The sequence below is a fragment of the Watersipora subatra genome, chromosome 8 (assembly GCF_963576615.1).
Source record: "Watersipora subatra chromosome 8, tzWatSuba1.1, whole genome shotgun sequence".
NCBI lineage: Eukaryota > Metazoa > Bryozoa > Gymnolaemata > Cheilostomatida > Watersiporidae > Watersipora > Watersipora subatra.
In genome coordinates this window covers 39,779,969-39,795,786 of record NC_088715.1, presented here as the reverse complement: position 1 = coordinate 39,795,786, position 15,818 = coordinate 39,779,969, and the positions used below count along the sequence as shown (strand labels likewise).

Below are 15,818 nucleotides of genomic sequence, written 5' to 3'. Positions count from 1 at the left end.
AGGAAACAGAAGAAGCAGCTAAAGTTGCCAAAGAGACAGTTTATGGAAACTCGTCTAAAGTCAACAAGGTTGCTCAACAGAAATCAAGATACAAACCAATCCAGAAAAACAACTCTACACCTGACAAGCAGAAGGAAGGAAAGCTATGCTACAGATGTGACCGAACTAACCATACAGCGGATGACTGCAGATTCAAAGCAGCCACCTGCAACTTTTGTTCTAAACAAGGTCACATAGAAAGAGCATGCAAGAAAAAGAAATCATCTGCAGCAGAAAAACCAGTAAAGATGATAGAATGCACATCAACCAAGATGGTGAAACTTGCTGAAAACATCAAACTGGAGGGAGACAACTTCACACTTGAACTGGACACTGGAGCATGTGACAACTTCATCTGTAAATCAATATGGGAGAAGCTAGGAAAGCCAAACCTAAAACCTACTACAGTTAACTACAAATCAGCCTCAGGACATCTCATAGAGACGCTTGGCAGATGTGAGCTAACTGCCCAATTGGATGCACAGAAAGAAGTCAGACTACCATTTGTGATTAGTGCTGTACAAGATCTCAACCTACTAGGAAGAACTGCTATACAGCAACTAGGCATCTCTATTGATGACAAGCTACAACAGAACCTTGTATCAACAATCACAGAGAACCAGCCAGATGGGAGGTTACAAATCAAGTGTAAGGAGATGTGCAAAGAATTTCCAGAAATATTCAAAGACGAGCTAGGATGTCTCAAGAACTTTGAACTAGAGATAAACTTCAAACCTTCAACAAAGCCAGTCTTCTGCCGACCCAGACCAGTTCCTATTGCCTTGACAGAAGAGCTCAACCAAGCATACGAAGCAGGTGTAGCTAAAGGCATATGGGAACCAACTCAATTCAACCAGTATGGAACACCAGTTGTACCTGTACGCAAATCTACAACAGGTCAAGCTGCAGGGAAGATCAGAGTATGTGGAGACTACTCCAAGACTATCAATAATCAGCTAGAAACACATAGGAAACCTATCCCACTACCAGAAGATCTAATCAGAAAACTAGGTGGAGGCTATTGCTACACAAAGATTGATTTAGCAGGTGCCTACAATCAAATATTGTTGGCACCAGAAAGTCAACGACGACTAGCACTATCAACACACCGAGGAGTACTACTACAGAAGAGGTTGCCCTTTGGCATAAGCTCAGCACCAGGGTATTTTCAAGAAATCATGGAGCAACTGACACAAGACCTCCCAGGAGTAGCAGTATACCTAGATGATATACTAGTGAGTGGAGCCAATGCAGAGAGCCATCTACAAAACTTACGTCGACTTCTTCAAAGATTAGAAGAAAGAGGGCTCAGATGTAGAAAAGACAAGTGCTGTTTTGCTCAACCTACAGTAGAGTATCTGGGACACAAACTCACTTCAAAGGGAATCACTAAAGGAAAGAAGGCAGATGCAGTACAACAGATGCCAGTCCCAACAGACTTAACTCAGCTAAGATCTTTCTTAGGAGCTACACAATTCTACAGCAAGTTCATACCCAATCTGTCACAACTCACAGGACCATTGCACAAACTGACACGCAAAGGAGAGACCTGGAAGTGGGGCACTGAACAAGAAAAGAGCTTCAACAAACTGAAAGATATGCTATCAACTGATAGTGTCTTAGCACACTTCAACCCAGATCTTGACATTGGAATCTCATGTGATGCTTCAGAAACTGGACTGGGAGCTGTACTATTTCATCGTTATTCTGATGGAAGTGAGAGACCAATAGCCAATGTTTCAAAAACACTGACCAGCACACAGAGGAAATATGGACAAATACAAAAAGAAGCTCTCTCAATCATATTTGCTCTAAAGAAGTATCACCAGTACCTGTATGGTCGACGGTTTATCTTGGTAACTGACCACAGACCTCTTCTCACACTTCTAGGACCTACCAAAGGAGTTCCAGCTCTAGCAGCCAACAGACTAGCAAGATGGGCACTGGTACTAAATCAGTATGACTACACCATAGAATACAGATCTACCCAGCATCATCAAAATGCAGATGTCCTCTCAAGACTGCCAGTTGGACCTGATAAAGAGTTTGATGCAAGAGAAGATGAGGATGATGTTGATACAGTATTCACTATTCACACTATTGGACAACAGCTCAACTCTACAGACTACAATGTTCTAGCAAAGGAGACAAAGAAAGACCCAACACTAGCCACAGTAATGCGCTACACAGCAGAAGGATGGCCTGGTAACAAAGAGATGAAGGAGACTCAGCTGTCACTCTTCCACAAGATCTCAGATTCACTTTCTATCACTGAAGGTTGTCTTCTATATGGCAACAGAGTAGTCATTCCTGTCAAGTTACAACAGGAAGTATTAAAGATCCTTCACCTTGGACACTTTGGAATGGAAAGAATGAAGAAGCTAGCTCGAACTGCTGTCTATTGGCCTCGCATTGACTCTGATATAGAGGATACAAGCCGACAGTGCACTGCCTGTGCTGAACACCAGAAGCTTCCACAGAAGTATCCTATACATCCCTGGATGCTACCTGAGAAGCCATGGAGTCGTCTTCACTTAGATCATGCAGTGAACTTCATGGGCAGCCAATGGCTAGTGATGATAGATGCCTACTCAAAGTATCCATGCATACACAGGACGTCATCTACTTCTACCAGAGCTACCACAGACATCTTAGAGGAGATATTCGCACACTTTGGATACCCTCACACCATAGTCACTGACAATGCTACCAGCTTCACCTCAGGAGAGTTTCAGCAGTGGTGTCAAGAGAGAAGCATTGTTCACCTCACTGGAGCACCCTACCATCCAGCTACAAATGGCGCAGCTGAAAGACTAGTACAATCCTTCAAACAAGCCATGAAGAAATCGTCACTCTCACCTAAATCTGCACTACAACAGTTCCTGATGCACTATAGAAGGACACCACTTCCTACAGGATACTCTCCCAGTCAGCTGCTGAATGGAAGACAGATGAGATGCAAGATTGACACCCTATTGCCATCACCCGCACACATAGCACAGTTTCATCAATCCAGAGAAGTCAACCGATCGGCAGAAAAGACAGTTAGCAAGATATACAGCTACAATCTTGGAGCACCATGCTATGCCTTGTATCATGGACCTAGACGCAACAGACAACCTAGATGGGTTCCAGCCATTGTTACTAAGATATATGGAACTCGTAGTCTCAATGTCAAAGTGGTACCAAAGGGACCTACTTGGAGAAGACATGTTGAACAACTCAGACCAAGATACTCAACAGAAGAAGATCAAGATCCTGGAGATAAACCTGATATAACAGAGGAGACAAAACTGCAACTACCAGCCCCTACAACTGTAACAGAGCAACCTCCGTCTAGAAGAAGACCACGCAACCCTCGTCTACCTGATGGAGATGAGTATAGCAGAGACAAACCCCGAAGGTCTAAGAGAACCAGAAAGAACCTTTAGCTTAGTGAGGAGGTGTCATGCAAGTGCCAAGTATTATTGGTACTTTGCCAACAAACATTATGCTTTTTAGCTAAAGCTTTATACAAGCTAATATTATATAGTACTGTCTCATTATAGCTATTAATAATGCTTGTAGCTTTTTACAAAGCTTTTCTATGAACAAACATATAAATACTTGGGTTTTCTGTTATCAAATCAGTTGTCTCTGGAGTGTGCAATAAACCATTTCTCTAATTTAATACTCTATTTAATTGCTTCTGTGCAGAAACATAACAATATTGTTATTATTTATTTTTATTTTACTTATTATTAACTTATTCAAAGGAGCAATTTGGTAGTACTTACAGTTAGCTTACTTACAGTTAATTTACTTACAGTTAACTTACTTACAGTTAGTTTACTTACGGTTAGCTTACTTATGGCTAACTTACTTATGGTTAACTTACTTACGGTTAACTTACTTACGGTTAACTTACAGTTAACTTACTGACAGTTAGCTTACTAACGGTTAGCTTACTTATGGTTAACTTACTTGCGGTTAACATACTTACAGTGAGCTTACTTACGGTTAGCTTACTTACGGTTGACTTACATACGGTTAACTTACTTACGGTTAACTTACTTACGGTTAACTTACTTACGGTTAACTTACTTACGGTTAGCTTACTTACAGTTGACTTACATATGGTTAACTTACTTACGGTAAACTTACTTACGGTTAACTTACTTACGGTTAGCTTACTTACGGTTAGCTTACTTACAGTTGACTTACATACGGTTAACTTACTTACGGTAAACTTACTTACGGTTAGCTTACTTACAGTTGACTTACATACAGTTAACTCACTTACGGTTAGCTTACTTACGGTTAGCTTACTTACGGTTAACTCACTTACGGTTAGCTTACTTACGGTTAACTTACTTACGGTAAACTTACTTACGGTTAGCTTACTTACGGTTAACTTACTTACGGTTAACTTACTTACGGTTAACTTACTTACGGTTAGCTTACTTATGGTTAACTTACGGCTAGCTTACTTACGATTAGCTTACTTACGGTTAGCTTACTTACGGTTAGCTTACTTACGGTTAGCTTACGTACAGTTAACTTACGATTAGCTTACTTACGGTTAGCTTACTTACAGTTAGCTCACTTACTGTTAAGGAATAAGACAGCAAATAGGCAACAAATAAGATTGCTAAAATAGAGTATTAACTCGAGTATTATCAGTGTCACCAGAAACTGCTTGTAAACAGATATGCAATGCCAGAAAACTCTGTGACATCATTATTTTATGCACAAATCCTAGATCATTGTTGTTTTCGGGAAATTTTAATGTGGATTGACCAATAATTAAAGACTTACACATTGATGTTGTTATAATTAAAAAAGCTTAGGTCAAGCAAACTTTGCGCTATATATTGTATCTAATGAATTAATGCTTTGTTTAGGTATTTATTTAAATAGCCATAGCTAATGGTTTTTAAGGCAACAGTTCATTACATACTATGAGAGTGAATAAACCACATTTGTTATAGCTTGTGTTAGAACACGTTCTTACAGAAACATAACACACATTAAAACTCCTTAAAATCTAATATTGTTCGCACTATTTATATGTTGGTTATTGATAGAAATTTGACATAATAATTGACACTTGTCTATATATAAATCTAAATGTTTTTTTGTTTGTTCACCGTATGTCCAGTAATAGCAACTGAAACCTGAAAATAACAAAACCATTTTGCACTGAAATCGAACTCGCAGCCTCCACTTTTGCAGCCAGATGCACTAACTGGCTATATTATAGAATAATTGTACGCATACATATTACAGTTGCCAATCTTTAATGGTGAATGGTTAAGACGCAATATATATATAAACTCATATATATATATAAATATATATAACTACATATATATATCTATATATTTCTCAAAGTTTTTGGGTGTGTTTGTGCATGTCCAGCTATAGCTATTAAAATCTTGGATTAAAAGCTTGCTACTTGCTGTACTGGAATCAATGGTGATTACAACTGCAATCTTCCAATCCACATGCTTAACCACTGAGCTATACAAATCTTATGTGTTGCACTTATCATATAGTGTATACCGTACGCACACGATGCAAAAGTGCACGTCAAATGTGCACTTTCGATTATTAACATATATTAATTTTTTCATTGTTATTTTGATTAAATTTTTCAACAACTAATATTTTTTTCTTTTTATTACCTTTTTTATTTGTAATTTTTAACTATGTTGTTTCAATTTCGGTATTATCTCGAGTAGCAATAGCTTCTACATTCTCTCTCCGTTCGGTCAGACAATGTACCAGACAGAGACAGTCATATATCTGATTTTTCCATTTGGACAAGTATCTAGAGGTACTAGTATCGTCGTATCATTACCAAATCATCTTTTATTGTAATCATAGCAAAACAGACTTAATTTAGCTATTACTTGCTAATTATTTCACATTTACATTTAAACACTTTTGCAGTGGTTTTATGTTGTTTCTTAATTTATTTGACCGGCATAAAACATCTTCCTCATAATATGAAGTTTGAAAGTTACAGTTGTTTGACAAAGTTTGAAAACTTTTACAAATGTTATACTTTTTCTCAACTTAATTAAACTGCACAAAACACTTTTCTCATGGTATGAACTTTGAAAGTTAGAATGGTAACTGTTGTTATATGTTAAATAAAATTTTCTTTGCAGACTTATTACTTGGTCAACGCCGGGCATTCAGCAAGCATATATATATATATATGTTTCCTCACGCTAATTTACCCAAGTGAGTAATGATGTTTACTCTAAACTGGGTTTCTTACGAGAAACCTGGAAGCTTGAGCACTCGCCTCGAAATTTAAGCCATTCCCAATAACATGCTTTTTTGCGACTCACTTGTGGTGAGTGTTGCCTGTATTTGACCAAGACACATTTGATTTGCAAGTGTTGCCCCCAATGATTACCGGAATTACAGCGGCTCGTACATGCTGAAACTTCAATCTCCTCTCTGATCGAAGATTTTCTTATTATATATATCCTATATATATATATATCCAATATATAATAAGAATTGTCATATATTGGGTATAATAACAATGTAATATACATCATATATGAAAATTATATAATAATGTACATCACACATATATATATATATATATATATATATATTTATAAATGATATCCATGGTTATATGTATAGACGTATGTATATATATATCCGCTTTTGAGCGGGTCTTGGGCCATCATGGAGCAGATTGCAAGTGACTAAACTGGCAACACAAGCTCTAAGCTGGTGAATCTAGGCATCCTGTTGAAACAAAGTAATATACCCAACAAAGAGTCTGACTAGACTTCTGAGAAAGTGTGCTACACTGAAAGGTAGCACACAAGGTAGCACACTACAATGAATAAACTTATCCTCCAGTTAGACACTGCAGCAGACAAAAGATGCGAGTATTTCTGAACCTGTTCTTGATCACTGGATGACATCTCTCTCTCTGTACTGCCAAAAGAGAGACTTTAGTAATGTAAATGCAGGTGTTCCTAAATAGATTTTGCATGAATTTGTATGGAATTGGCATAAATCAATGATAATCATACTAGCTCAAACATTGCTCAGCCTAAGAAGGTTTGCGCTGTGGTGCTCCTGCTCTGACACCTAGATCAGAAAAAATCAGCTAAGAAGCAAACACAAGTGATGAGTCCGCCTTAATAATTGGAGAATAGAATGTAAGGGTACCTCTTGGTAAAGATTGCTCAAATTGCCTAAAAACCGCCAACTGCCCCAGTGGCAAAAGAGCTTCAAAGATACCACATTGATATCGCAGCACTTTGCAATACCTGTTTAGCGCTTTCAGGGAGTTTGGTGGCCAGTGGCTAACATTCTACTGGAGTGGCAGAGAAGAGCATGAACGAAGAGGCAAGAGTTGGCTTTGTCATTAGAAATAACACAGTCAAGCAAATGGAATAAGACCCAATTGCAGCGATGACAACATCATGACTCTACGTTTGCCACAAAAAAAGGAGCGTGTACTTGTCTGTTATAAGCATCTATGCTCCCACTATGACAAATTCTGACAAAGCCAAAGACTGTTAACATCAGTTAAAATGTGTAATGAAAAGCATTCCTGGCACAGATAAGCTGCTCATTGCAGATCACTTTAACGCAAGGGTTGGATGTGTTCACCAGAGTTGGCAAGTAGTCAAGGTCTAGAAAAATGTAACTCTAACGGTGAATTTCTACTTGCTTTCTGCTCAGAGCCTAATCTCATCATCACCTACAAAATCTTCAAACACGGGGATCCTCATAAGACAACACGGATGCATCCACGGTCCAAGCATTCCTCGGTCCAAGCATTTCACAGCTCACCAACTAGACTATGTGATTACAAAATGAGTGGATCAAAGAGATGTTCTGAACACCCTTGTTTATAGAGGTGCAGACCACAACATGATGTGTCTATAATGACAGCAAAATACAAAAGAAACATGAGAAGAAATATGAGAAACATGTTCAAAACTATCGAAGAAGCTAAACGTTAGAAAGCTAAAAACAACAAGATTCAAGAGGGCCTAGAAAAGAAAATAAACAAAAAGTTAAATGAAGAGAAGGTAATAGGAGAGATAACTGAGTGATGAGAGAGTTTGAAAAGTCCGGCATTCAACACAGCAATGAGGTACTGGGCAGACCATCCAGGATACACTAAGATTGGTTCAGAGAGGATGATGTGAAGCTAAACTAGCTGCTTAAAGAGAGAAATGTTGCATGAAGTCGGTATCTATCACGTTGCACCAAAGCGAAGGCAAAAACTTTAGCAGTGAGAAACCAACTCCAGCAACACATCAGAGAACTGAAAGCATATTGGTGGGAGGAAATAGCAAGAAGCCTCGCGTACTGTTGATCGCAATGGTACGAAGGGATTTTACCATGGTCTGTTCACCATTTACCATGCCAATCTACTAGAAGTCTTTCAGTTCAAATCCAAATCGCGCACAACCGAGTTCCTAGTCAGAGAGATATTTTTCATGAATGAAAGTGCTATGGTTGCCCACTCGGCTGAGAATATCTAACTGCTTATAGACCGATTTGTAAGAACAGTGTGAACATTCATCCGAAAGATGAAAATTAAAAAACAATGTTTGTATCAACCTGCAAAGCTTCTAGATCCACCACTTGATACTTCATATATCCTGATAGACAACGAGTTGATATCTTAACTTATCTAGAAGCACATTCTGAGCTTCAATTTGACACCAAGAACAAGCATTTTGGTGAAGCAGCTGATTCACAAAATCGTCAAATGTGAAGCTCTGTAAAAATATTTATTGATAAACATATCTCAAAAACTGCTGCATCAAACATAATTATTTTTTGGGTGGTTGTTATGTACCTAGCTTCCAAACAGTGTGCAAAATTTCAGCTCTCTATGTCCATTTTCAGCCAAAATAGGTTTTTGAGCACTATTCCGCCCTAAACAAATGATAGAGGTTTTAGTCAGAGAATCGCAACTGCCAGTGCTTCCTTTGAAAAACCTCAGGATTGCTTCTGGGCAAACAAACATGTAACCATCTGAGCTGAGTGTACAAATAGCTGTAATCCTATCTGCCCTATGATATGGAGCTGAGACCTGGACAGTGTACTAAATGCATGTGAAGATACTGTTTGCAGTCATGACGAGAGAACTACGAGAGAACTACGCTGCATAATGAATCTCATCATGATTAAGATAAGACTGGTGACAGAAACATCAAAAATCTAGGACTGGCTGACCTCCCACTCATGGCAGCCATTATGATAGAAAAAGGCATAAGACGACTGGAACATGCGAATAGTATGAGTTATGAGTGATTGCCAAGACAACTATTGTATTAATTACTTTATGAAAAAATGAGGAATTAGGGCAGACCCAAACTGAATGGCACAAATGTAGCTAAGCATAATATGTTGAGGAAACTAGACACAAACAGATGACCAGAGAAGTCTGAAAACAGATCTGCATGGAGTCGGTGATAAAGCCTAAACCATTTGAACATGAAGCCGCAATTCAGCCTTAATTCAGTTTAGTAAGATGATTTAGAGCATATTAGCCAATTCTGACAAAAACAAAAAGCTGCCGTTCAATTTTAAGTAAACTCTCTAATGAGCCTTAATTTATCGTAATAAGACATTTTACAACATAGTAGCCAAAATCTGATGAACATAAAAAAAGTTACAGACGAATTTTGACAATACTTTCCAAAAAGCTTGAGAAATAATGCTTGATCTTACCAATTTAGCACAGCATGTGTTCAAGAAAATCCAGGAAGGTTGTAGGATCAACGAAATCCTGTTAGATCAGATGAAGACGCACGTCCTTTGTCAAGATGATGCTTTCTGTACAAGCTGCTAATCTTGGACACGAGCTTCCATATATGTAGTTTACCTTGCGCATTCCTCGCGATTAATTTAAAACCAGAGGTAGAAATGTGCATTATTAATAAAGATAATAAGCGCTCGCCAAACAAATATACTGCAGCAAGGAAAGTAGCTCTTCCAACGTCAACAAACACAAGCCAAATTTTCAGCATGACAGAACATGGTTACAGCCTACGTCGCTTCATTTTCCGAAAGCTCAGGCCGACAGGCATGAGATACGCACTCGTATCAAGACTCTAGTAGAAGAACTTGCAGTTTTATTAGTAACATTCTATGAACTTTGTACTTTGATATCAAAGTTATGGACAAGTGGTGGTAAGTTTTCTACGCACTGACAGACTCAGTGCCTACTTTTTTTAAAATTGCTATTGAGTTAATGTCTTTTTTCCAAACAGTTCCACGAAAAAGAGCTTCATGAAAGTGCTGCCTAACAGTAGCAAGAGACAGCATGCATAACTTTTGATCATTTTAGTGGAGAGCCAATCACAAATCCTCATTTACATGTAGTTCCGTAACAGTTATACCACTTGGCAAGCTGCAAAAGGTGACCGCCGCATGTTCCATGTCTCACGTTCAGTATAATCACACTCTTTATTTTAAGCTTGATAAACATGCACAAAACCAAACTATTATGATCGAAAATATAATAAAGAGTAATTGAGTTATTCTTATGTGAAATCTTATGATGAAAGATAAATAGTGGAGGCTTTATACTAAATGTAAAACATATCAAAAATATAAAAGTGATATGTAGAATTGTCTGCAAATAACTTTACCAGATTCGTAAGTAAGTAGAGTACCTGTTCAGTTCCGTCCAATAATAATAATCAAGAATTCATATGACACCATAAAAGCTTATAATAAATTAACAAAGTGAGGATGTTGCTCGCAGTGTTGCCGAATGATAGAAAACAAAAAGAGAGATAATAGACATCTGCAAAGCTCTTCTTGAAACACACTACCTTTTAAGAGACACGTATGACGGGTAAGTTATACAATACTGTTATGAGGTGAGCAATCCGCATCATCGACGGAATAAGCCTTGGTCACACCCACCTCTGTTGTGGAAAGAGCACTGTAACTGGAGCCTGCACTCAATGATGAAAAGACTCTGTGTATACTGGACTTGAGGGATGCCTGTAAGATATAACTAGCGCGTAAGCTTATACTGGACTTGAGAGACGCCTGTAAGATATAACTAGCACATAAGCTTATACTGGACTTGAGGGATACCTGTAAGATATAACTAGCGCATAAGCTTATACTGGACTTGAGGGACGCCTGTAAGATATAACTAGCACATAAGCTTATACTGGACTTGAGGGATGCCTGTAAGATATAACTAGCACATAAGCTTATACTGGACTTGAGGGATGCCTGTAAGATATAACTAGCGCATAAGCTTATACTGGATTTGAGGGACACCTGTAAGATATAACTAGCGCATAAGCTTATACTGGACTTGAGGGACGCCTGTACGATATAACTAGCGCATAAGCTTATACTGGATTTGAGAGAGGCCTGTAAGATATAACTAGCACATAAGCTTATACTGGACTTGAGGGATGCCTGTAAGATATAACTAGCACATGAGCTTATACTGGACTTGAGGGATGCCTGTAAGATATAACTAACACATAAGCTTATACTGGACTTGAGGGACGCCTGTAAGATATAACTAGCCCATAAGCTTATACTGGACTTGAGGGATGCCTGTAAGATATAACTAGCGCATAAGCTTATACTGGATTTGAGGGACGCCTGTAAGATATAACTAGCACATAAGCTTATACTGGACTTGAGGGATGCTTGTAAGATATAACTAGCGCATAAGCTTATACTGGACTTGAGGGATGCCTGTAAGATATAACTAGCGCATAAGCTTATACTGGACTTGAGGGACGCCTGTAAGATATAACTAGCACATAAGCTTATACTGGACTTGAGGGATGCCTGTAAGATATAACTAGCACATAAGCTTATACTGGACTTGAGGGATGCCTGTAAGATATAACTAGCGCATAAGCTTATACTGGATTTGAGGGACACCTGTAAGATATAACTAGCGCATAAGCTTATACTGGACTTGAGGGACGCCTGTACGATATAACTAGCGCATAAGCTTATACTGGATTTGAGAGAGGCCTGTAAGATATAACTAGCACATAAGCTTATACTGGACTTGAGGGATGCCTGTAAGATATAACTAGCGCATAAGCTTATACTGGACTTGAGGGATGCCTGTAAGATATAACTAGCACATAAGCTTATACTGGAATTGAGGGATGCTTGTAAGATATAACTAGCACATAAGCTTATACTGGACTTGAGGAACGCCTGTAAGACATAACTAGCACATAAGCTTATACTGGACTTGAGGAACGCCTGTAAGACATAACTAGCACATAAGCTTATACTGGACTTGAGGAACGCCTGTAAGATATAACTAGCACATAAGCTTATACTGGACTTGAGGGACGCCTGTAAAATATCGTTGTGGAATGTGATCCACTGAGAGCTGAGCCTAGGGCTGAGCTAAGCCGAGCCGTGCTCAGTCAGGCAGAATAACGGGGTCAGAGTTTAGCCAAACCAAAGCCAAGCCAGAGCCGTGCCGAGTCAAGACCGAGCCGTGCCGGGTCCAGCCAAGTAGAACGGAGGCGGAGCTTACTAGCTATATAAGCTCGAACATTTGTGTAGAAAAGCAGAGCTGTTCTGGGCCTGTTCATTGACTGTTACTTGAGCTTTCTTGTACAACTTATGAACTAAGCAGAAAATATATGTATAAACTCATGCAACGAGTCTTGTACTATTGGAGGAAAGTGAAAGTCGCACAAAACCTTTACACTGGTGGCAGCAGTGGGATCGCTGACGATCCCAAGAACTCTACCACAGGACTCGCATCAGGATCCCTAGACACTGAGAGGATTACTGGACTCTGGATGAATTGGGCTGCCTGAAAAACGGTGACACTGCTCCTACTGGAAGAACTTCCTGACAGCAGGAAGAAACCCAGAGAGAGCTGTGGAAAGCCCTGCGGTATCGAACCCAGTAGATGCACTGCTCCGGGAGCAGAAACCTACTAAAGACTCTGACAGGACTTACCGGAGGCAGCGTGCTCCTACTGGAAGAACTTCCTATGGGAAGAAACCCAGAGAGAGCTGTGAAAAGACCTGCAGTATCGGACCCAGTAGATGCACTGCTCCCGGAGCAGAAACCTACTAAAGGCTCTGACAGGACTTACCTGAGGAGGCAGTGTGCTCTTGCCGGAAGAACTTCCTACAGGAAGAAACCCGGAAAAGAGCCGACAACTACGGACACAGTAGAGGCACTGCTCTGGGAAGAGAGCAGAAACCTACTGAAAGCCAGACATGGCCAATAGGAGAGCAGGAAGTGCTGACCCGGGACCCGACCAACTAGTCGAGGCAGTAGAACGGGTACTACTGATGCCAAGGACTCAGGAACCGGCACCACGTTTTAGGACTCCCCAGTACACTGGAAAGGGAGATGTGGAGTACTTCATTACTCGCTTCACAAAGGTAGCTGACGCCAACCAGTGGACGGAAGGAGCAACTCTATTGCACCTCCGGGAAACACTGGGCGAACAGGCTGAGGACTGCGGACAGGCCGAGGAACAGGAGGCCATTTTCAATGCCCTCCGGGCAAGATTCGGGCTATCCGCCAGGCAGGCGCTAAGCCAGCTCAATGCCCTTAGGCGAGAGGAAAAGATGACACTTCAGGAGCATGCCATGGAGGTCGAGAGGTTGGTACGCACTGCGCACGGGGACCTGCCGAATCGACACCGAAATAGTATGGCTATGGAGACCTTCTGCAGCTCACTAAGGGACCCTGCCCTGCAGCGACATCTGTTGGCCGTACATACGCCCACCCTGGCTGACGCTGTATAGGCTGAAAATGACTATCTCCAGTTCCAAGAAGGCAAGTGTAAATCCACCGGATCTTAGGTACGAACCCTGGAGGGAGGAACCTCCGACCAGGTGAACTTGGCCAAAACCGATGTTATAGGACGACTAGCCCGGCTGGTCCAAACTCTCACGAACAAGGTGGAATGGCCCCAAAAGCAGGTTCGCACTCCAACCGAGAAGAGCCAGCCAGCTACCCTTTGCTGGGGATGTGGGCAACCGGGGCATGTACGGAAGAATTGCTCTCGCTACACCAAACCGGCTTCGGGAAACAAAGAATGGCCACAGCAGTAGCTCCGACTGCTGGCTGTACCAAGGCCAAACAACCTCGGAAACACAATAGGACTACACCGGATTCAGTGACAGCCGACGGTTGGTCTTAACCAGCAAAGACTAAGCCAAGGAAAATTATATTTATCAACTACGATAATGACGCTAGTGTCAGGCGAAGGTAGGACAACTCCAGAGAACCAATGAAGATGACAAAAGAATCAGTGTCATTAGTTCTCTATGCACAGATTATTTCTATGATAAATAACTCAGATTCCAAGCACCATACTATGTTTTCCCATGATATTATGCACTAGCCCTCTCATTTTATTGTTATGTTGAGGGTCGCGACTGAGACTAATTAATTTCAAGCATTGCGTGATCTCACGAAAGTGCGATTGACATATAGTCTTAGTGCCACGCAACCGCAGGTCACAATTTAATCGATGTGATTTCATTACCTTTATCAACGGCAGTATATTTATTAAAGCATAATTAATCAATTCAGAACATGTGTTTGTATTGGTCGGGCGTTAGCATGATCCCAGGACATTGTTGATTATCTAGAATCCTAGTTTATTATTAGCGCTCTCTGGGTTTAAGAGCACCGATTGTCAAAGAAAAGCGCAGCCTCAATAGCAGCGAAAAGGATCGACTACTAAAGGCTAAATAATAATTGTGACATCACATTTTGAGAACCTGAACCAAGTGCTTTTTTTTGCAGGACGTACTTTTGACACCCTGTTTTTCATAGTTTTATTCTTTGTGTATTAAATATAGGCTCATTTGAAAGCTAAGACTTTGATGTATTGAATTATATAATAAAAAAATTATGTAATTTATGTGCTTTAAGGAGGGCACCCAGCCAATCCGGCAACCCCCCACAGACTCGGACCGGAGAAGGAGGCCGAAAGGCGGGTCCAGGATCTGCTCAAAAGGGGCCTTATTGAGCCAAACAGAAGAGCTTAGAGCTCCCCCGTGGTGTTGATCCGAAAGAAGGACGGGAAGTGGCGCTTCTGCATCGACTACCGGCGTCTAAACGCCATCACCGAGCAGGACGCCTACCCTCTACCCAGGATCGACGACAGCCTGGACGCCCTGTCCGGCAGCCGCTGTTTCAGCACGCTCGACCTGGTGAGCGGGTACTGGCAGGTACCCCTGGATGCAGAAGCGCAGAAGTCGGCTTTCTCAACATTGTCCGGATTATGGAAATGGAAGGTGTTGCCTTTCGGACTGATGTCCGCCCCTGCCACCTTCCAAAGACTTATAGAACGCGTTCTACACGGCCTCCACTGGAGAACGCTGCTACTATACCTGGATGATATTATAGTCATCGCCCCGGACTTTGATACGTATCTGCATCGGCTGGAGGTCTTCCAGAGACTCCACAAGACCGGACTGAAGTTAAAGCCATCCAAGTGCAAACTATTGCAACCCCAGGTCTGCTACCTGGGTCAGATAGTAAGCCAGGACAGAGTCTTTACAGACCCTGAAAAGATGAAGGCAGTCACGGAGTAGCTGAGACCGCGCGGAGTGAAAGAACTCCAAGGATTTCTCAGGACGGTCGGCTACTACCGACAATATATCCCGGAGTTCGCCACTACAGCGCATCCCTTGCACCGGTTGACTGCAAAAAGAGAGCCCTGGAGATGGATGGAAAGAGAACAGATTGCCTTCAACGCACTGAAGGATAGTATCAGCACCGCCCGATCTTGGGCTACCCGG

At 40.9% G+C, this 15,818-nt stretch overlaps 1 protein-coding gene across 3 annotated transcripts in view; it reads right to left on the bottom strand.

The window, feature by feature from the left end:
* Positions 1 to 10,475: 10,475 nt before the first annotated feature.
* LOC137401544 (copper-transporting ATPase 1-like) overlaps positions 10,476 to 15,818 on the bottom strand; it is an 82,390-nt gene continuing 77,047 nt past the window's right edge. For 2 of the 3 annotated variants that reach the window (XM_068087957.1, XM_068087958.1), the window contains exon 31: positions 10,476 to 11,040. In XM_068087957.1, the coding sequence (XP_067944058.1) occupies positions 10,894 to 11,040 (147 nt within the window). In that variant the 3' untranslated portion in view covers positions 10,476 to 10,893. The remainder of the gene's footprint in view (positions 11,041 to 15,818) is intronic. The other variant, XM_068087959.1, reaches the window with a different exon arrangement.